Here is a 27,695-nt window from a genome sequence, read left to right as displayed (position 1 = left end):
GATGTCTCTTTGGGTCCCATAACACCAAATAGCACCTACAGTTTCCGCTGGTGTCTCAGTGGCTCCTTCTGCCCCTCTGAACCAGTTACTGGGCCCATACCAACTCTGGTACAGACCTACTCTGGCCCCGAGATCCACTCTGGTATCTACTGCCTCAAAGCTGATACCCATAACCCAGTGCTACAACACCTGTTGGATTCTTGACCGAAGTCTGCTCAAACGTGTCTGGATTTCTCACTTGGAGAACATAGCAGCCCAACCTGTTGTCATGCACCTTTACTCTAAACCTATGCCATGCTTCTACCAAGTTTTAGGTAGCAGCATAGGCTCCAGTCACTGTTCCAGATGGAGAGCTACCCAGGACGATGAGCATGGATGGGAGGATGTCTTGCTTTGTCACTCAGTACATTGATGCTGGCCCTTTACTTTGATATACAAATCACCAGTGTTTCATGCCTCCCCTAAGACAGGTTTACTTGCCACATGGGCCACCAACTGAAAAAAGAGCCTCATTTGCAGTGATGGTTCATAAGGGCAGCTGAAGTACTGAATTTACCTTTCATTTAAACTAGGACAAATGTTTTGATGAAACTATTAAAGCCTGGGCTGGGAACATCTGAGCCCTCGCTCCAGTTTAATGATGCTCTTACCAATATTTTCATTGCTGCCTGGTCAAAACCATGTTCTTGCTCACTTGTGAACAGGCAGGAGGCCAGACTGACCGGCGTCCGGAGACAGATTTTCTACACCTCAGAGAGCTTGATTGTTCAGTCCATGACCAGTAAGGTGAATCTCAACTCTTATCCAGCTAATCCCCCTGAACAGAGAATCCCTAAAGACGAATGCCACTGGCAAAGTATGTTTTCCTTTACCAGCGGTACTGCAATCCTGAATTGTCATCTGTCTACTTGGCCAGTATACAAAGGCTCTTTGTGCCATGGCCAGCGTGATCTTGCCAGCAGTCCCTTTGGACCTTAGGGCCTCTGGCTCAAATGATACATGATTTGCAAGACAGAGCCAAGTATGGTATTGATTCCATGGATTGACGTAGCAGGATACCAGCGTTGTCCTTTGTGGACAATCCTGGTTGAGCTCCATCAGGTTTTCTGTCCATGTAGAGGTTATGCTGCTGTACATGCCCTTTGATAGATCTCGATCTCCTTTCTGGAAAAAATGTGGAATCCACTTTAGAAATCTTTAAAGATAATTACAACATGTTCTTTTGGGCTGTTGACCTCTACTGAACCATTTCTGCACCAGTTCAGGAAATGTAGGTGCCATTCCAAGTAACTATGGTATGGACAGTGGCATCTTCCCAGCTAGTGATGCAGCAGACAGGCAGCCCTTAAGGGGCTACTAGCATGGCACCAACTGGCAACATACAGGCCAGCAAGGGCATTAGTCCTATAACTTGTTTTCCCCTGCTACAATAGCTACCAAGCCACTTTAGTTTGCCCTTAGCAGGACATACCTAGCCAGTGGGAGGCAGGATATGTTACTTCCTCCAGAGTTGGTTCTCTATCATGACAGACGGGTCTTACAAATTGTACTATCTGTGCCGTACTTTCAGTAACTGGAGTTACAAAGGAAATTGATGGTACTAGTGATGCTCTGATCTCAATAGTTGCTGCTTTGCATAATTTTTTCCATGTATGTAATAGGCAAGTTTTTGGTTATTGCCTAGGTCACCAATACATTCTATCCATTTATGGTGTGCATATACATCAGCAACATCCAATTGAAGGAAGATGAAAATTAGGTACGTCGTCCACCTTTATTAATGTTGTGTTTTATTTACACAGGTTATCTGTCATGCTGTCGCTTCATAGATGATAATCAAATAATTACCAGCTCTGGTGATACCACCTGGTAAGTAATACACTTGTCATATTTCTCACCTCTTTAATCCTTTTGTATGCTCATTAAATTGGGTAAAAAACTGGAATTTTCTACTACCCACAGTACCCTGCATCTCTCCTTTTGTCAACGTACATGGTTTAGGCAGCGTGCATATTGTAATCCTTGTTTTCTTGTGCATTACATAAGTATTTTTATTATTGGCATTTTTTCATTAAATAGCATACTAAAAGATAACCTATTCAGCATATGTGATGAATTAGGAGAGGCACATACATTTCTCTAAAGTATTTTTAAATGGAAACCTTAGAATACCTGGAAGGTGGCATGCTTTGAGAGCTAAATAAAATATTGAATGTTCTTAAAGAATTTGTATTCTTGCAGTGACCTATTTGGAATGCTTGTGAATCATTTCACCAGCATTTTTAGCCATGTCCACAAAATCTACATATGAATTTTGAGTTCCTGAAATGGTCAGTTGGGTCTAATTGTTTTGTTGCTCATTTGCACAGTGCTCTCTGGGATATTGAAACTGGGCAGCAGACAACCACGTTTACTGGACACACTGGAGATGTCATGAGCTTGTCTCTTGCCCCAGATTCCCGGTGCTTTGTTTCTGGCGCCTGTGACGCTTCTGCCAAACTCTGGGACGTTAGAGAAGGAATGTGCCGGCAGACTTTCACGGGCCATGAGTCTGACATCAATGCCATATGTGTAAGTAGTTGTTTTTTACTAATGGAGTGTATTGTGACTTTGTTTCTACTTCAATTCATTGCGTCACTGTTTTTACAAGTAAAAAATTCTGTGTATCCTTATGCTTAGAATAGTCATCTCTCTGTTTTAGAGCATTGGTCTAAAAACACTTAATATTTTTTTTCTCCTAAATACATTCACCTTTTTAATGAGCTTTTATGAAGAAATGTCGTCCAAACACTTACCTTTTTTAGGGTCTGCCAAAACCTAGTTATCGCAACAGCACACAGCTTTCCATAGTCCACACAATATATAGAAAGGAATCTTGGAGCATTCCTCTTTAGCAGTTATTTGTTTCACAGATGGTTCCATTATTCAAAAGGTGAAGCTTGAAGTATAGGCCTAAATAACCGGGTGGGGTTTCATTTGTAGTATGGTGTACTTTGCATTTTCTATTTTGTGTACTGCCTTCAGTTTGTGCCGCATGATGTTTTTTGATGGCAACATTATTTTTTAGCATTTGAAGTGCAGCTTCCCCTTGCCCTTATTCCCCTCAAACCATAAATGAGGTGGACAGGAGGCCCTCAGCAGAGTTACTTTGGTATTTTAAATCTTTCTATGCTACATTAAGTGAAAAAGCCAATACAAATAATCCTCATCTTGACTGCCTTTTAAGGAGCTATCCAGACTAGAAATTACTACAGCCCATGCCTTTCATACTGAGTGGCCAGCGGCATTTGTGTGTCTTTTTGCATTTAAAATCCAGCACATGTCATGACGTATCTTTATCCTCTGCTGTTCTTAAAGAGACCCCAAAGGGCCTCAGTGTACTATTCATGTCAGTTTGACAGATCCTCTCCTCTACCTTCATTTGTATTTGCAGAGCTGTGACATTGAACCTGATGCCATGCCTGTATTTAATGCTGGCTGCCACATTGCGTTGGGAGTGCTCTTTGCTGCAAGTTCTCCATCAGTCCTACTGAATTCTTTGTGAATTGGGAAGATATGGATTAAGCCTGAAACAATTCCTATTTTTTCTGATCCAGAAAATGTGTGCAGAATCACTGTCCTCCCCCTCTTACCACAGTACTAAAATGATTATTTCCTCAAATAAATTAAGTTGTTTTGAAAGTAAAACTAATATTCCTAACTTTTGTTTACATACTATTTATAGTTTTTTAGGTTTCGACCTGGCGAGGGGCACGCAGTGCCACTCCCAGATCGAAAACTATTGTCTACAGTAGGGATGTCGGCACCGCCTCTGCCTCTCATTGGCTAGCTCCATAAATGGAGGCTAGCCATTGGGAGACAGAGGCTGTCAATCGCGCTTTCTCTCGAAAACGCGATTCGGGGGCGTTTCTGGTGCTTTTTTTAAGCCCCGCCCCTTTGTCCCGGGCCGCGCTGCGATTGGCTGCCGGCCCGGGACACCCCCGTGACGTCATTCCCGGGCCGCGCTGTGATTGGCTGCCGGCCCGGGACACCCCCGTGACGTCAGCCAATCACAGCGCGGCCCGGGACCTGACTTGTTTTGTTATGCCATTATGTACTCGCGTAGCATTGCGAGCTGTAAAAACTATGTTTGCTTTCCAATTGAGGACTAGATAGGAGGTATGGCAAGAGTAATATAGATCTGTCACTGTCAGTTTAATTACTTCATTTATAAATTTTGCACAAAAACGCTGAGCGCACAACCATGTGAGCGCGAATAATAAGACTTCAAAGTAGATCGGAAGTGTGCAATTATTATCCATAGCAATCGCGGCATAAGATGATGTGCCCTGTCCCTTTAATAATCTCTGTGAGAGACGCGATACGTCACACTGTTCCAACGTATATAAAACTCGCAGAAACAGTGGAGGAAATGTTTACATGGCGGCAAACTGAAACGTAGACGCTGCACGCTATCTGTGCAAGGAGATACAGGAGCAATAGAGGTAAGGGCTGACACTTATAGCGGCATGTACTTTTTATAGCTCGCAGGCAAAATAGTGGTGTTTAGGGAGGTATTTTTACCATCTCCGCATTTTCTGAGTCTGCCGAGGCTGTATCCGGTTTCCGGCAACTTAGTTTGAACTAGTGATGGGGCAAGCATTGCAATGAAACGATAACGGGCCATTCTGCTCTTTAATCCGCATGGGTTATGCTTGTTTCAATTTGTGATCAAAAAGTGTGTCATGTGCACGTCCTCACACATGGAGACGTCCTGGCAAAAAAAAAAAAAAAATCGACGGAACCGTAGTTCGAAAATTCCACACACACTCTGAACATCGAGGTCTTTTCTTCGCACAGCAGCTACATACACGACTTCAAATTACCTTCTGATTAGAAAACCTACCTTACCAAAACCACATTTGTTCCGCAGTACCACGGTGCTTTTCGTTTGCATCAAAAAAAGCCAGACGAGTTATTTCAAAGCTCCAATTTCATGGCATGAATACTTATGTGAAGGGAGACAAAAGAATTTCTAGAGACAAGATAAAACTACTGTCGAGGCAATGGTTCATTTCTGAGCACATTAGTACTGCGTCATTATTCACAATAATCAGTTTGCCCATTGACATTAAAATGCCTAAATTATATTTGTTGTAACTTGCCCTCTAATCTCTAGTTCCCTTCAAGAATGTTAACCATGAAATGAGCGGAACACATAAACCTCAGATGGCGAGTGTTAACTGAAGCGTCCGGCTGCTGGTGTGGACTGTTTTGTGGGTGTACAGTAAACTCATCCTGAAGTTACAAGAAGTTCTTTTCGTTTCATTACTGGCGACGACCAGCAAAAGAATATACACCCACAGAAGAGCCCAGCATGAGTTTTTATCCTGACAAGCTGAATCCTGATTTCTACGGACAAGGTTGGTCGACTTTTGCCTTTTGTGTTTTAGAGTACCGGGACTTACGTATGGCACTTTAAACGACTTGCAGAGCAGGTGTCTGATCGTGTATTTTACACTGGTGTTTCGTGGCCGCGCCCCACTAACTGAACCTGCAGTAGATTCCCCGGACGTGCGTCAGACAAGGCACGGTGAGCGAGGGGCGGTCAGGAGTGCGTCGGCGATCGTGAGGGTGAGGTAGGCTGTTTCTCCTTGGGGGACTGTCGGCACTGGCGTACTGACCGGGACTCGGGCGGCAGGTGGCAGGCTCACCGGTAAGTCGGCAAAAAAGCGGCTTGCGGGAGAGTGTGTGCCTGGGAGGTGTGTGGCGTCATGAATACTTATGTGAAGGGAGACAAAAGAATTTCTAGAGACAAGATAAAACTACTGTCGAGGCAATGGTTCATTTCTGAGCACATTAGTACTGCGTCATTATTCACAGTAATAAGCCTCCCAGATAAGTATTCCAGTCATGCTGACGGACTCGTGCGTGCAGAATGTCAAACACGCGGAAACGCCACTGCACCTCCAGCGACAAAACCAACGAGAGGCGCTGCCAAGTCGACCCCGTATAATTGCAGTCGACGGGTATGGCCGCGGACCCAACCAGACTTGCACATTTTCTCTAGCAGTCAATATAATGTGTAATGAACTAGGCACCTACAATTCCTGCTTGAATACATTTCTTAAAAAGGTTTACTGTGAGAGTAATTAACACTAAATACGATATGCGATCACCACACCGAATAGTCCTGAAGCTGACAGTGATGGAATCTGCGTTACCGAGAGAACGGAAAACTAGCTCACTACACTGTTTTTTCTTACAAATGCTCTTAAAACTAAAAAGGCTATTTCCATATCTGCCGGATCAAGCCCTGACGCGGGTCTGTTTGGTAATGCTATATCCTAAATTTAATAATGCCCACGTTCTCAGAAAAAGAGTTAATCATCGATGTCAAATTGACGTGGTTGCCGGTTCACGTAACTATTTAAATATCAAGTGAATTCACCAGTGTTTGCAGGAGCGTGAACTGACAGAAGGTGTCACTCAGTCATGTATTACACAACAACAAAAAACATGCAATGCCCAACCAACAGCATTATATTCAGGCCCGGCTCTAGCATGGGCCTGGGGTACATTCACGTGGGCCATGGCGAGCCCAGTTTTTGGTCCTTCTGGAGGTAGCCTACAAGTCCTAAATTACATCATATCTACTTCTAAACAGGTGCACAATACAAACGGTTGATTCTGTTGTATACAGAGCATATAAAGGGCAGAGTAGTGGTAAACTGAGCTAAGGTTAATTTTAGGGTTTAGGGGATGTGTACTGGTACAGGGATGTAAGCATTTTGTGTGTTGTAGTCTTAGTTTGCTTCTATCAAATTAAACATACAAACACTGAATGCCAATGATTTGTGAGTTTGAAATGTATGACTGGAAACAATGTCCATGTTAACAGTTGTCATCCTACACACAGAGGTGAAAGCTTCTCGTACCTCCAGAAAGCATCCTAAGTGGAATGTCGCATGGTTAGAATTGCAGGAATTGGGATTGAAATCAACAACTCTTCAGGCTGCAATCCTCATGTCTTTTGCACAGGAGTTTGGAGACACTATATCAGACAGAACTGTTCACAAGCATTTACAATGCAACGGTTTCGCCTTCGGAAAAGTTTAAGCTATTGGCATTGTAAATGACAAAATTTGTATTTATGTGTTGGTTTTGAAAACAGATAAATAAATGGCATTGTCATTTACATTGCAAATAGCTCTAACTTTTCCAAAGGCGAAACCGTTGCATTGTAAATGCTTGTTTATTTTTGTCTATAGACTACTTTTGGAATTCAGACTGTTTTATTGCATCCTATTCTGAGATCACATTTGAATGACATTTGTATGTTTTTTAACCCTTTAAGTTCATATGCAATTTTGTTTGTTTCATATGAAGTGAGTGCTGATTTTTGCAGTAATTTCGGCCAACCTATTTCCCCACTTTGACTTGGTCAAAACAAACTGTATGCAACTACAACCTGAGAATAGCCAACCTTCGGTAAGGCTATTTTGGCAGCCTCCATCCAATAGGTTTAGTTGTACCAGATGGTGTAATAGAGGTTCATATAAGTTTTGTCCTGACGTTCTGGTTACCCACCACAATATTGTATAGTAGTGTATAGGACCCTATTAAACTTAATATAAAACTGTAAGCTACCTTCACAGAAGGATGGCTAATGACCTTTAGATTGGTTCTTACTTTACTTTCCTTATAGACTCTATCAGGGCTACCAATCAAAGGATACAGTGTTGGACTCTTTCCGTTAATCCTAAAAGTACCACTCTAGGATACTCCAGCACTATACAGTGAGAACTGAATAGAGCATTGCAAATCGGCAATATGGTAATGGAGACACCAGTTGAAAAGGATACCTTCGCCCCCAAAGAAAATTGAAGGGTATAGTTGTACCACTCAGTAAAAACATCTAAGTTTTTATATATACAATAATGTAGTAGGAGTCAAAATAATAGAGGGTAAAACCTAAAGTCTCTGCAGAGGTGTTTCTTTTAATGGAAACACTTTGCCACTGTCATCCAAAGAGAAACTCCGGAAAGAACGAAAGGCAGGACCAAAAATGGTAGGGAAAAAAAGCGATAAGTAGGAACCGGACGATCACCCAACTAGTGGGACCTTAAGGGATATTGCACCCCCAACCAACCTTGGATATTGTGCCCCCCCGCCCAACCAACCTTCGATATTGAGCATACAAAAGTGTAGGACGTGGGAGCGGGTGATGGAAAATTTGACTCCAAGCCTTACACCAATCTAACCATTTATTGGCCTTTGAGCCATCTATCTGGCACGAGTTACATTGGTGCCAGGAGGGCTGCACTAGTGCCCCAGCCAGCAAGTTGCGGACTGCAATTGAGGATATGCTGCTTGCAGTGTTCGTGCCAAACTTAAATACAAAATGACAGAATGAAAACAGTAGTACGTCGCATGTTTTAATTTTATTTAGACTACTTGTCTTTAACTAACAGGCACAAAATGTACTCGCCAGCAGCACTTGTGGGCATTGGAGCTCCTCCATATACGGTTGCGTTCCTCCACTGGGTAGGAGTTATGGAGGACACCCTCTGACATCCAACTTTTTTTTCTTCAGCCCTGGAGTGCCCTTTGTGGTGCTTTTTAATGGTTTGTCATCTTTGAAGTGTGCTAACCCTTAACAGCTTTAACTTTTCTTCATGCAGAGACCGTATGTCCATTGAAAACAATTCAAGATTTTAGCTTTGTTTATCTTAGAGCAAACCGATTTTCATATTTAACCCTTTGTCCACCCAGACCCCGAAGTGATTGCAGGTGATTTTTGCAGTTGCATCATGATCAAGGAGCTAGGTCACGCATTGGTGAGCCTTACCACTCTCAAAAACTCACAAATAAATCTTATCAGAACTGGGAAATGTCCTAGAACAGGTTTTGTTGCAAAGTATTGTAATTGTCACAAGAGTACACATACACCGCATCCACAAACTACTTAAACTGTTATAGGAGCAGTCTCAAAGTCTGCAGTGCTAGTCCCAGACTCCTAAATCAACGGCATCAAAACCTGTCTGTGCTCTAAAGGCTTCAGACAGAGATGCTAGCTCCCTTAGCCAATGTCCTGCAGATCTCTCCATTCAAGCTTGCCAGGCTGTAGGTTTTTAAATCTCTTCCCGCACCACCTTCTGTTGCCAAGGTAGATTTGAAGCATTTGATTCTGGTCGCAGCTCTGCCTGCCTGTAGAACTGGCCTAGAGGATTTCTTGTATAGAGCAGGTGTCTCTACAAGGCTCCTGTGATTGCACAGTTTGTGACACCCCTAGGTCCTTAAGATCTGTCTGTACACCCTTTAATGAAGTAGTTTGCCCACAGGATGAAAATGAGTGGTTTCTTTAGACGATCAACCCTTGTTTGACAACTTTCCGAAACATCAGAGGTTTGCCTGCATAGGTTTTATTTAGGTCCGGCTTTGATTTCTCTTCAGATGTCTGATGCATATCTCTACATCAACCTGCCCAATCTAGCAGGTTAGGCCACCCTTCCCTAGGTTGTCCTGCTTGGCTGACAAGTGTGCTTTTTTGTAATGTTACTTGGAAAGCAAAGGAGGTGTTAGTTGTCTTGTTGGACACGAGTTAAAGTACAATCTGTTAACTGAGCTCATACAGTCTGGCCTTTGTAGCAGAGCCCTTGCTTCGATTTAACAAAGTTCTTGTTGATTAGATTCTAGAGGCATGAAAGAAACCCTTTTGAGCAGCTGCGTTAAGAGGCAAATAGCTCGGCACCATTGTCAAGCAAAGTCAGACCCCAAGTTTCCTTTGGTGCACCCCTTGTTGAAGAGCCAGTCGTAGGCATCTTTAGCCACATTTAATCTAACCCTTTCCCTAGCATACCATTGAAAGTAAAGTGTTTATTCATGACTGTATCTAATTGCAGTGAAGGTGATAATCTACTGAGTCATTGCAAGATCTCTAGTGGTCGATGTACACAGGGGATATAACAAGCGCTCAGCACTTTTGTCATACTACAGAACAGTTGTTTCATATGCCTACTACTTACATCTCTAGGTTTAAGGACCGGTGTTTTACAGACTGTACAATTTGCTGCGTGTTAATTGGGGTTCCAGTCGTCTGTTTGCGGACTCTCCCAAACTATGGCTTTGGGCCTTTTCTAACCAGTCACTTGATTTTAAGCCACATGGTGATTATGATGAACTTGATGACTGCCACCCTATCTAGGCAGGCTTTGAAATGAAATTGGAACTTTTACAGTGTGGTGTAGACTGTCTTTGCTTAGTGGATTTTCCCCCAGGGGACATTTTTTGCTTCTCAACAAATACAAAGAGCGACCGGTTTGGACCTTCAGTTTCCATACATGGCGTCCCTAGCAGATGCATTTCAAATCATGTGGTATTTTCTCACCACTGTGCATGCCTGCCAGTCCCAATGATTGCAAAGTGTCTTTGCAATGTACAGCTGGAACAGTCACTCAGGGTCCTCATTGCAGTGCAACAGACAAGGGGGTGCCTGGTACTCAAAGCCTGAATGTTTCCTACTTTTTCTGTAGTGAGAGCGACTTCTGCTTAAGGAAAGTCCTCAAAAGCTACTAGCATATTTTATCACTATAAAATAGTGACCAGATATGACACAAGATCACTAGTAGTGTCTCTCGAGCAATACAGGTGAGGTTACCACAAGAAACACCAGGATAAATGTGATCACTATTAAATGCCTCGCTTGTTACTGAAATAAGTCAAAGCATCACATGACATCCAGTACAACGGACATAGCCACAGCAATAGGTAGATCCAACTCCGCTTGAATTATTTCTACTATCAGGCATTGCCATTTTTATGCAAGGGGTGCCCACTGTTGTCAGGGATGGCTACAAGTTTGCCATTCATGCTCTAAATAGGTCGGTGATGGCTTCCAGAATGCCAAAGCTAGACCAAGAATGTCCAAAATGGTCAAGGATAACCATTATGCCATTCACACTATTATGACATGAATGAGCACAATTGTGCCAGAGATTAACTAGTTATGATAGGAGTAGAGTTTATACTTATGTTGTCCTTTACACAAGGCAAAGCTTTCAGGGAGCAAAGCTGTTTATTATAGAGGGACACAATGTTGCACACAGACTCCCATAAATGTTCCCACATGCATATACACACCCAGATGGGACTCTTAATTGTCTCCGCTCTGCATCCATACCCTATTCTTCTCCGCTCTTTGAATGATCATGCACAAGAATAAAAAATTAATTCTGGCTCCTGTCTTCTGACATGTCAGAGGGTCAGCACCGCAACGGTTACTGCTAGGCTACTGCTGTCACTTTTCTTTCATGGTCCATTCTTCACATAGTGTGCGACTGGCAGAGCAGGGCCTACAACATGTCCAATCTTCTTGGAACTTACCTAGATTGAGACTGTAGACAAATGGTGAATTTGCAGACCCTATATTCTGGCAGTGTGTATCTGATTATCATGAGGCGTGTCATTGGTTGTCTGGCATTACAACGCAGTCTTTACAACGACCGCATTGTTACAATGCATGCCATTACTCCTCAAGTCGGAACATCGACTTGCTCTAGGGGTTCAGAAGGTGTTGGATTTAAAATCGAACACCTTCCCTACTGTTGCACAGACTGGAATTGGAATAGTAAATTATACTATTCCAACATCCAGCGCCCCGCCCTAGAGCAAGTCGTTCCAACTTGCGGAGTAATGGCATGCATTGTTACAACGCGGTCATAATAGAGTTGTAATACCATGCGGTAAAAAACAAGCAAGATAACATGGCATATTTTTTCCAGATATGGACTACCTGATTGGATGCAAGATATATTCGGACTCAGACTTCATCTTCTTAAAATTCTTCTACCAGACTTTGCTTCAGAGGAATATAAAGATTTTCTGTCTTTTGTAGGTTCAAAAACCGATCCAGTTAGCTGGTTTGATAAGTTTTCTGAAACAGAGTTGCTATCTTGAGAAGGACCTGTATTGCTAAACACTCATAACTCAAATATTAAAGCATTAGGAATGCTTGATCGGTATAGGCAAGAACTGAAAGCTTCTCTTTTTACAGAGATTTGACAGTGAAGCATGTTTTGGATAACATCCTTCCATTTGACACTTACTGATGTGGCAGAGGTCTAAATTGCAGTCTTCGCCACCTGTCCTGTATTGAGTCTACAAAGTTCAGACCTGAGTTTTCTTATCCCATTTATTTATCCTTGTATCTCACACCTTAGTCTGATTTCAGAACATTCAGGCTCTAGATTGAAACAAAATATGATCCTAGCTAATCTGAGTTAAAGAAATTTGATGCCTTATGAAAAATATGCTCCTTTAGGTAGCATGGAGCTCACAGCTTCTAATGCAGCGCTTAATGGCGAGGTCTGCCCATGCCTTGTAGGAACTGCCTATGTTGGTATTGTCACTGCTAGAGAATCTTGAAGGGCCATTTGGCAAACGTTTGCACGGTGTCCTGGAACAGCCCAAGGAAAACATTCACAATTATTTAAATACAGTGGATGTTGCACCTAGTCCCATGGGTTATTCATTGGTGCTGTGTGGGCATGCATGGATGTGTACAACATGATTTTTGTTGTGCTGATCCAGATCTGGTTCTGCACATGGCATCGCTCTAGACTGGGTAGGTTGGCCCTGGTACTTGGACGATTTTATCTGACGCCTTTATTTTTGTGGGAAGACTGACCGACTCAAAACGGAATGATAGGGGTTTTTTTGGGGAGTAGGGGGAGGCGGTAACTATTTCTCCTTCTTCCCCAGGCGTTGATGGGTGGTTTTTTAGGTCTCGCGTCAGCGAAAGACCTATTGCTGCCCAGTTAGCTCTGAAGGGACCACAGACCGGGGCACGAGCGCCGATTGCACCTCGTGGACGCGCATGCCCAGCCCCGCCTCCCGAGCCGTGCACATCTCAGTCAGTCAGCCATGCCTGTCGCGTACGCACACGCACACACACACACACACGTGCCAAGCCCCACTTACTGCATCAGTGGCCTCAGCCGCCACTCCTTCTGCTGCCACCGGTCCTCTGGGCCATCCACTCCATGGGCGCGGGCTTCTCCGAAAGACATAAGTCCCGCCCCCGACAGCCGTGAACGTGCACATCCCGAAAACGGAAGTTCGGGAGTGTTCCCGAAACCGGAAGTTCGGGAGCGTGCACGCTCACGGCTTGTTTTAATATGTGGTCTAGCTTGATGCATCGTAATCATTTGTTTAAAAGTTTAACATCATGCCTTCACAATGAAAAAGAATATGGAGAGTATGGCACCATGCCGCAATCATGATTCCTTCAAATAAACGGATGCCACTATGCTTAACATTCTGGGGCAAGAAGACTTAAATTCGTAAGGCACACAGGCCTGTGCATTCTCCAGATACGGTGGGTACTAGACATTCACTCCAATAGAAATGAGATATTAATCTATGGCCAATTTTTGTGTGATGACCAAACATAACTACTTGCAGTGTGACCTAGAACATCTGGTCCCTACAGCCCATGCGGCCCCTCCAACTACTGCTAGGATAAGCTGACATTGGATGAATGTATTATTATGAAAGGATGCATGTACGTTTTATCTTCTGAACATCTGCAGCACTTTTTATGAGTGGCATGAACACTGGCACTTGCTGCAATTTGTTTACTCTGTTTACTTAACACTTTGCATGATACGAGCTAAGCCTACGAATGCTCTTTCGTCTGCCCCGGCCTGTATGTCCGGACGCCAGATGACTGAGGTGCGCGGTGCCGAGATCAACAGCGACAGCATGGCGGGGGAGAGAGGGCGTTTCCGTCTGTCTTGTTCTATATCCTGTTGCTTTTACCACGGAAAAAAATGCTGCTCTTTCACTAATTACTTTAACTTTAGGGGCAGCAGTGTGTCTGTAGCGGTGTAAAAACAATGTTCCGAAACACATCCTTGTTTTTATGGCAGTTCCAACTCCGCTGAGGCTGTAGCCACACTTTATTGTACTCCTTTTAGAGATTACTTTCCACTACCAGAGGCCTCTCCCAAGCAGGGAGGTTCTGCTCTTGGTGTCGTGCTTGCTTAGACTTCTTGAACTTTTCTGTTCGTTGCTCTGCATGTGGTTGCGTTTTGGGCGCCGCTGCCCGTTTCTAAATGTGGTGCTTGTGATTTCAAAATCGTTAATACTTCATGAAATGAGGAAAGCATTAACACCGCAGCTTTCTGAAAATATGCTCTTGGGTTGGCCCGATGTTTTTCATATTTGAAATAGAATGGAAGCGGGATGTCTTGGATCACTAGTGAATTCAAATTTCGGTTCCAAACTTTAGTATATAACCTGCTTGCACTTTTGCCATTTATAATTGAGAGAAAAGAATGAAAACGCACACATTTCACCAGCGTTTTAGAATAGGGCTTGACAAGGAACTAGAATTAAGGCATTCGTGCATTACCCTGTGAAAACCATGCACTACTGTAGCACCTGCGTGCCTGGGATTTTGGTACGTATTAAGCAGTGAATGTAGACTATCGCTGATAATTCTCCAAAGTAAGCAAGACATACAAACGCTCAGCGTGTGCTCTGGTTTCTTGTTTGCACATTCTAAAGTCTAGTTTTTAAATTGTGTAGACATAGGGACCAAGCTTTCTGCCATATTGTTTTTTTATTAAAACGTAGCACTCCAGTATTTTAATTTCCTGTGGTATTTCTTAAAAAGTAGAATAATAACGGTTGCTCTGTCCTTGTGTAAGCAAGATTCTGTTCTCTGTGCCTCTATGCTTGGAAAACGTCGCGTATGCAAATATCTAATATGCATGTATTTTTACATGTAATATTTGCTTAAGCAGTATTTTCCACTGTTAATAGACCCTCGAAGACTAATATGGTTCTCTTTTCAGAAGCAACATCTTTAGGTGCAGCACTATAGTTCTATTTTCAGATACAACATCTTTAGATGCAGCAGTATAACTTTGCATGAGCTTTCTTGGGGTCCCTGATTATGTTAAGTGAGTCCAGTTAGTAATATTTTTAGTAGAGAACCCAACATTATGTGGAGGGAAGGAGCAATGACTCATTTTCAAGAGCAAGTTTTGTGGGCAATTTGTAGAGATATAAATAGACTTACAGGGGCCAATGAAATGCCATTGGGTTGTCTTGCATAACTGCTAGAAAGGGCCTCTTTTTGCATGAAAACACCCATTTTCTTGTGGACTGGTACTGCTGTTTTTAACTCTCTGCTCAAGGGCACTAATAATCAGGTCCCAGTACATGTGCTCTAACCCCTAAAACATTTAAAATTGAATAACTCCTAGTTAGCATATTTAACTTTCCTATACACGGTTCCCAAAACATGACTCCAGGCCTGCTACTGTACCCAGACTGCCTGTAGTTTAAAACCTACAGCCAGACCTGTCAAAGTGAAAACTTCATCACAGGAGAAAACCTTCCTTTTAAATACTAAAAAGTAACCCCTATGTAGGCTTTGTTGCTCAACAGTAGGGTGCATGGTATTTAAAAGTAAGGTATTTAGAATTTAGAGTTAACATATCCGTACAATCATTAGCATCTAAAAGCTACTTTCATTGTCCAATGTTCAATTGTGCACGCAAATACAAAGAGCAACACCGTAGCACAATGCAATGAGCAATAATGAAAGTTTCAAGGTATACAGAGCCGACGACGTTTCGATCCCATTTAACTTGATACCGGGATCTTCATCAGGACATAAATTATATGCCTCCGACTAATGCCTGTAAAACAGTTCTGAATGTCAAAAAATAGAGGACGCGGATATTACCTAGTCCAATCTGACACCCATTGTGAGTGCTGGAGTAGCTGGGGGGTTCCCGAGGGAACAGATCCCCTTTGTTACTTTATGAATGCTGTGTCAGATACTATGCAAGTGCTGGCAACAAATCTATTTTGATTTTAGACATGTTCTCTGCATCCGGGCCCAGTATTTTTTTTTGCCCCTAATCTTAGAGGTCGCTGCTCGTGTTTGACTGTCAGCTTTGCATTTGTCAGCAGGGCAGCTGTCAAGTATGGCGCTTTTTTGGGGGGGGCATGATAATACCCTCCACTGTAGGGCAAGGTGGTGTTTAAAAAATGTTGAGTCGCTTGGGCAAGGCCTAGAAGGCAACTAATACCCAATCCTGGGCTAAATCAGGAAGTTGGGTGCAATATACACCTGCCCCTCCAAAAGGCACTAAAAAATTCTCTGCCTTTTGGGCAAGGTGGGTGGAGTAAAAATTACATATGCTCCCTGGAGCAAGAGAAGGGCACAATGTACTCTGTGGCCTTGAAAAGGTGTGTGGGCCTAACCAGTCTCACATTCTTTCGACCTGTGTGGGTGCACTAAATAACCCCCAGCCCTTGGAAAAAGGAGAGGGACTAGATAGTCCAAAATGGGCAAATGATCGCAAATAACCCTGTACTTGGGAAACAAAGTGCTACAAAGTGCCTTTCCCAGACTGTTTGGCTGTGTGGGTGGGGCACTAAATGAATCCCCCTCTACAGCCCCTTCCTTGGGAATGTTGCACAGTATTTTTAGTTCGTGCTGCGCCAGCGCATGCGCTGCTCTGCGAGAAATTTAGTGAGTGGCTTTTAAAAGTGCTGCCAGAGGCTTTTGCTGGCCTCAAGCTTGCAGTCACGTGCGCGTGCACGCGCGCAGCCGCCATCTGGGTTTTAGTCAAGGCTCATTAAGCCTTGCGTATCTTGCACTCCCTCCTTCTTCCTCTTTTCTTAAGGCTGTAACGCAGTGAGGCTCGAGAATATTTCTGAGGGGGCAGGGGGCAACATGTGTGAGCGTGGTTGCTTTTGTGGACAATCGGGGACGGACTCTGTCTCTTCCTTACTGCCCAGAGAAGACACAGACAATGTCTTCTTTTCTGTTCTGGCAGCTGACCCCCCTCCCCCCTCTTCCTATTATTCCCTCTTTGTCTTGCTCCTCATTTACTGAAAACCGTGACTTGAAGAAACGGTTCACAACCTTTCTTTCATTTAGTTGCTTCCCTGTGAAATGGATCCAGAAAAGAAAAAAACTATTTCGGAAAATGCCCTTTTTCTGACATTTTTCTATTCCAATGTGATCTTTTTTAAACCATACTGTTTAACGTTTATTTAAGGATATAAGCAATGGACATTAAAACTGTTCCCTTCAGAGCCCTGTAGTCATGTCCTTACCTTTTCAGGTAAAACCACTTGCTGATTTCTGAATAGTGAGTGAGACATCGTTAAGGTAACCGTGTTTCTTCTGCTTCCATTTCACATGCTTTACTTAATCTTGCACTCCCTTTTTCTCCCTCTTTTCTTAAGGCTGTAACGTAAAGAGGCTCGAGAATACTTCTGAGGGAGGCAACATGTGTGAGCGAGGTTGCTTTTGTGGACGATCGGGGACGAGCAGAGAAGGAAAAGGACTCTGTCTCTTCCTTACTGCCCAGAGAAGACAGACAATGTCCTCTTCTTTTCTGTGCTGGCAGCTGCCCCCTTCCTATTATTCCCTCTTTCTGTCTTGCTCCTTACTTACTGAAAACTGTGACTTGAAGAAATGGTTCACAACCTCTCCTTCTTTTATTTAGTTGCTATCCTGTGAAATGGATCCAAAAAAGACAAGCATTGGCATAGCCGATAGGTCTCGCTTTTGGGACTTTATAAGTATTTAGTTATGCAGCACAATATCCTTGGTGCATCAACATCAACTGTTGCATGGCTAAACACTTATAAGGTCCCAAAGGCGAGACCTATTGGCTATGCCAGAGCTTGTTTATTTGCTTGTTGACCCTAGACTAAGGCTGTGCTTTTAGGTTATTGGGTTGTTTTTGCAACCTGGCTGAGAAATGGTTTAATTGAATGCTCCTAAGGCCAACAGGTTTTAAAGGTTGCCGGTCCGCTTGAAGAGACAGGATGTCATGTTTATACTCTTAAAAGGGTATGTAGCCACAATGTCACCCTGCTTTTTTTTTTGTTCTAGCTGCACTTGCACGGTTTAATCAAGTAACCTTTAGTTTGTATGCTTCTCAAAAGTTTGCAAACTAAGTTTCCCTTGTGGCTTTCATTTACTGTATCATTGAATCCCTTTTCTAACCTGTGCATCTCCCTTCTGCGCATGGCAAAGCTAGAAACCTTGTCTTCGCAGTTGTCTGTCTTACTTGAATTTACATCAGTGCTTCAGGCTCTGCCTGATTACTTTAATTTTACTGTTTTTCATAAGGATATTGTGGTTTTGCAGCACTGATCTTTTCTGGATGTCACCATTTAGTGGTTTGGTCCAAAATAGTCTTTTTGCACTTTTTTTTGTTTTGCGTGAGTCGTATGGCATTTGCCACTTTGGGCTATGTCCCTCCTTGTGTGATGTCAAATGTGGGCCCGGAAACACCATGACATGGTTTCCGTTTTCAGGTTCTTTTTTCTGTCTTAAGTCTGGAAGCAAGTGAGAGCTCTGGAGTGGGTAGGAACAAGACTGCATCACAGTGTTTAAGTCACACAAGAAAACTGGGAAGACAAACTGGGACTGTGACGTCGATGGATAGGAAAAAGCATTGAAAAATGCAAGGAAACACCCAGTCGGTGAGGAACCAGACATGCAGCAAGACTACGCTGAGAAAAGGAGTACTGAGCACTCCCCATTTACATTTTTTTCTGAGGTGCCATCATAACTATGTCCACGGGGGCATTCACGAAGTGTGCAAAATCTGCCTTCCGAAAAGACCACAGTTCCGAGGATTGCTCCGCCTGCACAGAATTTTTTCCCTAGACAATCAGAGCAAGACAGAAGGTACCATACAGCATCGCACCCTCACAGGGAAAAGAGGGGTCCTTAAGGAGCCTGGACCTGTCGAGTGAGAGACCATTACATCACTAGGGACCATACCCTCAAACACCGCAAGAGCTCCGTCCCATGTAGCCCACCCCAGATTCTTTTCTGTTGTGAGAAGGGGCCAGATGATGAAGCATGCCACCATTGGATGGGTGAGAGTCACCATTCTAAATAATAACATTGCTTGCAGTATAGTGACGCATGCTTTTATTCCATACATACTGTGTGTTTGTGTATTTGGAGCATACGTTTTTGGGTGCTCAAATGCTCCCCTTACACCCTGTGTGTGATTAAAGTGAGGAAGAAGACCCAATCAACATACACCAAAGAGGCCCAGCTTGCAGGATAGTAGCTTGAGGTAATCAAGATCTAGCCAGAGAAGAGACATTAGATGACACCAAGCAAGATAACAGACACCAAGAAGCTGAGCTGAGGACATCAGTCGGGTAGCACGCAAAACCGGAAGTAACGTTAAAGGCCTCAATGACAGGTAACCTGATCAGGCTGAAAGGTCAGAGTGGAGCCAAGACTTGGAACACAGCTGGAGGAAGACCCTCACAACCAATCTCTACCTTGAAAGAGCATCAAAAGCTTGGAAGGGATAAAACCTTCTTGGGAAAGACTCAAGTTCCGACCCTGAAAACTGGCCACACATCACCACAAACAAGCTTAATGTCCATTCCCAGCCACCAAAACACCCCTCACTAAACAAATACCCCCACCGACAGTAGGAGAGGAAGAACTCGTGTAACCTTTGCCAGAAGAGTTCAAGAAGAGGACAAATCGGGTTTTGCAAAATAATTGTTGACCTCAATCTCATCTGCTAGATGCTGCAGGCACAGCTAGTAGACAACTTTGCAAGACTACCACTCTACTCAGACATGCCTGGCTCTGAATCTCCCGATTTATTCAGGAAGTACAAGTCTCCATAGTAAACATGCCCTTTTCTTGATTCTGCCTTTTCGGAAAGTCTTTTGAAGCTATTCAACGCATGAGAAGGGAAAATGACTGCCAAAGCCTTGGTGGCTTTACAGTAAAAGGGTCCTTTTAAGGGGCATAATGCAGAGAAAGCGCTCCCACAGGAAGAGTCATGCAACTGTTAGCCAACAGAGTACCTCAACAACACCATCCTATTGGCACTATGGATAAAACGCTAGGTAGTCTTTTAGTGGACACAGTGGAGGAAGAGAAGGCACTCCATGGGGGAGGGTAGGTAATCAACACAAAAAAGCAACTTCACAAGAAATTGCCTCCAGTACAAGTAATCTTTTGAAGGGATGATCAGGGGGTTTATAGGAGAATGAAGAGGAATCACCTATGACAAATGGTTACTAAACATCATAAGGCACAGATATTGCATTATCTCCTAGCATACCACCAAAGAAGAAATTCAGAAGGGAAGAACAGCATACACTATACGAGGAAGGAAATGGCTTATAGAGTTGGTACTACCATGAGACTAGGAGTGGTTTACTTCACCTACTTCCTGGTACCAAAACCTGATTTTACAAAGACCAACACTGGATCTAGGATCACTAAATGGGTCAACCCAAACCTTCAAGGTGGCATCCCCTCTTTGAGGTTATTTCCACATACAAGGAAGTGAGATTACATGAAAGCTATAAACAGCAAATGCACGTACCTTTCACATTCCGGTGAGATGCAGTTATTAAAGACGCCTACTTGTGCATTGTTGATGGGCAGTCACACTGAATAATGCGAATACAAGTCAAGACCTAAGCAATACCCCCCAAGGTATTGTTTAGGAGTGGTTTTGGACACACACAGATTTTGTTTACAGGAGTGATCCCTGCTATTGCAGATGGATTTTTTCATGGATCAGGTTTTGACCGGTACAAACAGGTACACTAAATGTTTGGAACAATTGCTTAAAAGCTAAAAGTATTTCCCTGAAGAAAAAAATGGAAGCGGTTTTGTTGAAACATTGTGGATCCTTTGCATAGTGGGAAGAGCAATGCCATTACCTTATGTACATACCATATGCGTAGTTTACTTTGAGTATGTCGAGGGTGATGCTGGTCTGTAGTTTCTGCAAATATCCTAAATGTCGGTAGATGTGTTAGTCTATTTGCATTGTGTAGATGGCACTTCTGAAGTGCTTTACTTGAAGGACCAAGAATAGGCTGGAGTCCATAAACATCCCTTCTTGGAGTGAGTTTGATTGTTGATCAGCATTAATTTGCCAAAGGCAAGGAGACCTCATACATGCCAACATTTTAGAAGAGGAGTATATATTTTCCCCACTGAAGGAGAGGTAATTTTAGGTGGGAAACTGCCCAAAGAAAGCAAGTTTTTGGTTCACAAACTGGGAAGTCTCCCTGCATCAGGTCTATTTGCATGTATGGACCATGGATGATGTCTTTGACTTCAGCTCCTTTGGTTTTCCAGTTTTATTATCTGTGTGCAGTCTACACATTTGCAGCAGGTTAGGTTGAATAAACAAATCGGATCTGCTAAACCTGTGTGGAAAGCCTGCTTTTACTCTCCATTGTGTGTAGAAATCAGTTAAACTGAACGGAGGAAGCAAGAACAAGCTTAGCCCATCTTTTTGATAGGAGGAAATCCAATTTAGGATACTTCCATGTAATGAGATTGTCTCTAGTAGTGTCTGGTGATGGACTGTGCCAAAACTCACTGGTAGGTCTAGCAGTAGTAGTGGTAGTAGTAGCCGTCTCTTTGTTTCCACTGCCAGAGAGAGTTCTGAGTCCGATATTGATGGTGATTCAGTGCATCTTCTGTGGAACTCAGTTTGATGGCCCAAGATTAATTCCCTTGTATTTGGGAGACCTGGGAGTAGACTGCTTGCGCAATCAATTTCCCATGGGAATGAGCCCTTAAAGATCATTGTGCAGTTTTCTGGGTCTAATACTTTAATGTTTTAATTTTTTTTTTTTTATAATGGTCTGGTGAAGGAGGTCCTGAGTTTAAAGGGGAAGGTTCGAGTTTATGGAGTGGAGTGTATTCCTTAGTGCAATGGAAGCTGATGTGATGGGATTAGTCTGGTGTCTTTATGTATCTTGTTTTGCTCTAGTTTGTTGTGGTATACTCTTGTTGACTATCCCCTTAGGTAGTCTTCTTTCTCTTTTGTACAGATTCCATTTACAAGTGTTACAGAAGGCTTTTGTGTAATATCTTGGTGATTGTACATTCTGGGTTGGAGAACTGAGAATCCAATATAGTTATTTTGGGCTTTCGGAATTGGACTACATTATCCTCTAGTAATCTCTCTGCTTTCTTCAAGCATGATTTGTATATCCTGGTATGGATACTGGAGACGAGTAGTTTTGCACTTTGGGTTCCTCAGTTTGCATTGTTGGGGATTTTTGGCTTTATTTGGCAATCTAATGGTTACTTTTTAGGTCTTGCGCCTAGCGTTGCAGTGCGCAACACTGCTCACGCAGCGAGAGACTTCTTGTAGGGGGTTTCAAAACTAACTTGGGAATCGTTAATGCGTGTGCTTTTTCTTTTGTCCTACACTATTGGCCTTTGCGTGCATCTTTTTAAGAAAGACAGCACGCAATTGACCAAAGGCGGGGGCATTGCTCCGCCTATGGCCTATTGGTGGCGGTTACCCGCACGGTCGCCATGTGGTTTCAATTATCGTGCACAGACACGATAATTAAAACCATATGGCTCGCTGCGGCTTGTTCTTGTTTTATCAACTCACGGTAGCTTAATGCACTCTTATATCTGAGAATTCAATAGGACTTTGTTACACACTGTTTCGTACTATTCGACTTGCAAGGACACATTTGTCATTTTATAGCTGTCCCAGGGGGCTCATGCCTCTCTAGATCAAGAAATCCATTGCGCAACCTTGCAAAGTCAACCGGATGCAGGAAGTCGGGGCGTTTGGCAGGAAGTGACGGACGTGGACAGTGGGAGTAGGGAGACTCCAAGGAGGAATGTGCCCAACTTCAGTGACTCCCTTACACGGTTCTTGTATTATCTGCCCCTAAAATCAACGTGTATCATTTTGTTGCATTTTGTGCTCATGTAGCGCTTCTACAGCTTCAGCCTGCCTTCAAGGAGGTTCTCTTGAACAAGGCTTACGATGAGGCCAGATGGTCAATCCCAACTGTTTCACAGTTCTTGTGCTGCCCTGGTCCTTGGGAGTTCCCAATTCAGTACGTTTTATTAATTCTCATACTGAGGTCCTGCATTTTTAATGGATAAAAAACAGGGCCCAGAATGCACTGTTCTCTGAACTGGATGAGCTGCTTGTCGGAGTTGAGAAACTGACTCGTTTACCTCTTCCTGAATTTGAAAGGGCTCTTCAGAGTCTGTCAATCTCTACGACGCGGGGTTGGACCTGCATTCCCTTAACAGAGATCCTTTATGCGCCGATTCTTTTAGTGATATTCCCTATTTCCCCTCTCTCTTCGGGACCTGGGGGAAGGGGCTTGGATCATGGGGGGTGACAGCCGGTTGGCTTTCTGTGCGGACTGCTGCAGCAGTCTTTTCTCCCTCTGTTTTTTGTATCACACATTTATTGATTATTTCCACAAATAAAATCAGGGCAGACAGATTTGAGAACAATTATTTCTACAAAAACATCTGCAGTAAATCAAAGTACATATGGTAATGCTAAGGCCTGGAATACCTGTTAATTAGTTTGTGCTTTTAATATAGCATTTTAAATACAGTGTTTATAAGCCAATCAATATGGGTATTCGTTTATTGACGTCAGACTCTACCTTGCTGGGACTTGCGACCTGCGCAGATGCTTAAAAACCAGCACTCATCTCGCTGAGTTACCTTGTACACTGTGCTGTTTACCTCGGTAGGTTTAATGGTGCAGCCACAAGTACAGTACAGTGCAGGGCGGTTTACCAGGAAGTGGAAGTAGTCAGTTTATTACTTCCATCATGTATTTTGACATTCACAAAGGTTTCCCAAATGGTGGGGGTGGGAAAAAACGGGTTTGCTGGACTACCTTTTATAAGCTACTCATGCATAGTCCAGACAACCAGAGCTTTAGGTGAGGTGGGTCCCTCCGGGTCACAGACCCGAAAGTAATTCATAACGGACATTGAAATAGGTCCCCATATACCATGTCCTTAACTTTACAGGCAAAAACGCTGATCAAATTCTCAACAACTAATGTAAAGGGCATTGTGATAATTCATGGCAGTTTCTGTAATTTCACGTTTTATTTAATCTTTTTAACCGGGTTAAAGTTGTGAAGACAACTGCGCCTCTTATCAGGTGCTAAACCAGTTCTTGTTTCGCACTCACCCCGATTTGTCCTGAAAGGTGTAAGGCGATGCCGAGGTGTGCGACACTGATGGAATCGCGACATGTTTACAGTGAAAGTGCTCCACGCCTCAAGCGTCCAGAGCTGCCGACTTTGAAATTTAGGAAGCGGGTTTGAGTCTCTACGTCGGCTCAACATTCTGTGATTTTGGGCAAATCACTTATTCTCCTCATGCCTAACACCCCTCCCCCCCACACACAAAAATCCATGTGTACTTCTGTAATGTGCCTGGCGCTCATGTAAAGCGCTCAAACCTTTGGGCTGTGATCTAAAACTGCAAAATAAATGAACAATACATAAAAAATCAATCAATCTGAGGTCCGAGCGTTCATACTTACCCCTCCTCAGCAGCTCAGCCAGCACCATATCACCTTTCTAAATAAGCATGTGCAATGCAACAGGTCTCGCACTTGCAAGAGTTTAAGCTATTGGCGTTGTAAATGGCAATTCCTTTATTTATATTTTAAAAACCAACACTTAAATAAAAGGCATTGTCATTTACAATGCCAACAGCTCAAACTCTCGCAAATGCGAGACCTATTGCATTACAAATGCTTGCTATGTTTAGAGCAAATGGAAGCCCTTGTTGTGGCAAATGGGTCCCAGTTACTGAATTGGTGGTGGCCTGCTTATTACATTAATATGGAAGGAGATGAGGGGCTGTTGGCTTCAGATAATGGAGCAATTTCTCGTTTTCAAGAGTCCTTGCGCTGTAAATAGTGTATCGAGGATGTGTCCCATTGCATGTATCGAATTGATACAAGTTGGTTGAAGAATTTGTTCTGGCTAGATCAAGTCAGATGGACCCTTTTCTTGGTAAGTATTCCTATTTCTTGATGAAATAATTTGTTTCCACCCAAATCGCAGTGTAGCACTCACTATTACAGCCTTTCATAAGGCAAACTAGGTTGAGCGCATTTGCAAAAAGTTATTTTCATGTGGGCCAATTCTCAATGGATTAGTAACCAACGAAAAATGTCCTTGTTTTGTCCTGGTTTTCAGCTATCTTGTTCTGTGACTTTTTTTTCCCCGCAGTTCTTCCCCAATGGCAATGCATTTGCAACTGGTTCCGATGACGCAACTTGCCGGCTGTTTGACCTTCGTGCCGATCAGGAGCTCATGGTGTATTCACATGACAACATCATCTGTGGCATTACCTCTGTAGCATTCTCGAAGAGCGGTCGTCTCCTCCTAGCTGGATACGATGACTTCAACTGCAATGTCTGGGACACACTGAAGGCAGATAGAGCAGGTAAACATTTTTTATTTTTTTTTACTTGTGATTAATTAAATGTTTGTATAAAATGTGGTTTTAGTCCCTAGAAACTCTTGATTCAGATGTAAACATTTTACCCTAAAGGGTATTTGTAGTGACGTAATGGTAGTGTTGAATTAATACTGAGAAACAGTTAAACATCTGGGCACATCTGATAGAAGTCTAGCCACAGATTCCTTACCTTAGAATATCCCCAAGCGTCAAACTGGTCCGAAAAATCCTGCACAGCAGCACCTCTGCGCGCCGGGTGTGCCGCCGTACGGATCCGCTAGGGTTGGATTGGTAATGAAAATCAGCCCAGGCACGCAAAAAAAAGGCCCACATTTTCATAAACACTCCTCATATCACTGCTTTGGTGTAATCTTATAAAAAAAAACTTTAGGGGGGGGGGGGGTAAAAAAAATGCACGCGTTAGTTTACACTGGTGAAACAAGTGACCCACTTCTACTCAGGCCCCATGCCCCCAATCAGTATGTGTACTCATTAATGGGCCGGCCCGCGAGACAAACTGAGGTAATGAGCACCCATCCGCCTCTAGAAAGGCCGCTCAGACACCCACTGGGCCGCTGACTGTATCAAAACAGACACAGTGCCCAAATAGCCCCCCAGACTGCTTAAAAAAAAAAGCAGCCCACAGCAGAACTCGGACACCGGCCCATCGGGCATTGCCTGAATGCCCGCGTTACCAATCCGATGCTGGGCTCCGCCCTGACGTAGTCCATGGATGTGACGTCAGCGGAGCCATATATGCCCCGCCGACATCAGTTTTCTTCTTTTCTGCGTCATGCCGCGGATTCTGGAAACCAGCAGTTCCTGGCCTAGTTTTGGGCCTTCTCGACACCGTTAGTGTAGTACTGGAACAGTGTGCATTGCCCTCCGGGTTCAAAGCCTTTGAGGCCTGTGCGCGTCAGATGTCTGGCACTGATCCGCACCTTATTTGCATGTGGTGCCTTGGTGTGCACCATGATTCCAAGCAATGCGCCGGCTGTCAGCAGATGAAGCAGAGTCCCTGCGGGAACACTGTATGAAGCTGTTGGCCGGCCGGCTGTCTGGCTCACCCTCTACTCGTCCAGAGGGGGCTCGTTCCCGAGGCCGCTCCCGCGACCGGCACCCTAAAACGGTAAGCTTAGGCGCAAGCGTCCACTGAGGTCCACCTCCCGTAGGCTTGCCGCTGGCACCCAATTCTCTCATACGGGGTCAGCTACGGGCCCCCGGAGGTCACCTCCTCCCTACCCTCTTTTTCCAGGAGTTGGAGCGACGCGTGCCCAAATGGAGACCTACTCCCGGGCTCTTCAGGCCCCCTCTCTCACTGGTGCACCTTCGGGCCCCACAGAGGCGGAGGGTACTCGGGCTGGGCCATCGTCTGCAGATCCTTCCCCGACCAGGGTTGTGTGCTCCGACTCCGACTCTGGAGCAGAGGCGACGAGGTTGGGCCGCAGCCCAAACCGTCCTGGTCGCTCTAGCACACTCCGCCAGTCAGCTCATAGCCCCGTGCGGCTTCCTGCGCGGACGGCAGAAGCGGCGTAGTCAACGCCAGGCTGTCACCGCCAGTCAACGCATAGCGCTGTGCGGCTTCCTACGCGGACAGCAGAGGCGGCGTCAGCGACGCTGATCTCGTAGCTGGGCTCCGGGCCTGACCCAAAGCCGGGCTCCACGCCAAACCCAGCTCTAAGCCTGAGCCCACGTCTGGAGCAACGCATCATCCGGCGTCTAGGAAGCGTCCCTCGTGGAGGCAGTCTACGTCCAGTCAACTCCGGCACGGTGCCCACCGATGCCGACGTAGACACATCAATCGCCGCCGGTGTCCATCCGTTCGATACCGGCGTCCATGCCTGGAGTTGATCTCCCTCCGGATTCCTCGTATGTCTCCTCAGCGGGGTCGGGTGGCTCCGGTATCCGCTACAGCCTTTTCGGAGGCTGCTGCTTCCCCTGGTCGGGAGCCACCAGTGCAGGTCCCTAGTGTGGCATGGCCTTTGGATCGTTCTCCAGCCCTGCTCTTTATAGAAACTGGGAGAATAAGTCTCCAACCGTCTCCTACTGACTGGGGGGGTAGGGGGACACCTATGTGCGTACTATCAACAGGGCAGCTGCTATCCTAGACTTTCAGCCTCCTGTGGTACCCCACATTCCCGATCCCTTAATGGATCTGCTTCATCTCAAGCCCATTACCATGGAGCCCTTGCTACCCCTTGGGGTTGCTTTATTAGAAGCCCTGTGTGGCGCATGGACACGGCCTTTGGAGCCCCTGTTGATCGGGCCATTGCTGGTAGGCACCGTCTCGCCCCGGGGCACCCACTTTGCCTGTCCCTCCACCCTACTGCTCAGGGCCTGATAATTCAGGCGGCTTTTGGGTTACAGGACTCCTCCACTTTGCCCTTGTTTCT

General features: G+C 44.4%; 1 protein-coding gene across 1 annotated transcript in view; it reads left to right on the top strand.

Annotated features, from left to right (window-relative positions):
* Positions 1 to 27,695, top strand: part of GNB1 (G protein subunit beta 1) — a 381,574-nt gene that overhangs the window by 297,027 nt on the left and 56,852 nt on the right. Inside the window, exons 7-9 of the mRNA XM_078642454.1 lie at positions 1,803 to 1,869; positions 2,370 to 2,571; positions 25,071 to 25,287. Coding sequence (XP_078498580.1) covers positions 1,803 to 1,869; positions 2,370 to 2,571; positions 25,071 to 25,287 — 486 coding nt within the window. The remainder of the gene's footprint in view (positions 1 to 1,802; positions 1,870 to 2,369; positions 2,572 to 25,070; positions 25,288 to 27,695) is intronic.

Source organism: Lissotriton helveticus, chromosome 5_1 (genome assembly GCF_964261635.1).
Source record: "Lissotriton helveticus chromosome 5_1, aLisHel1.1, whole genome shotgun sequence".
Taxonomy (NCBI): Eukaryota; Metazoa; Chordata; class Amphibia; order Caudata; family Salamandridae; genus Lissotriton; species Lissotriton helveticus.
Note: the sequence above shows the minus strand (reverse complement) of the source record. Positions and strands in the feature narration are given on the sequence as shown.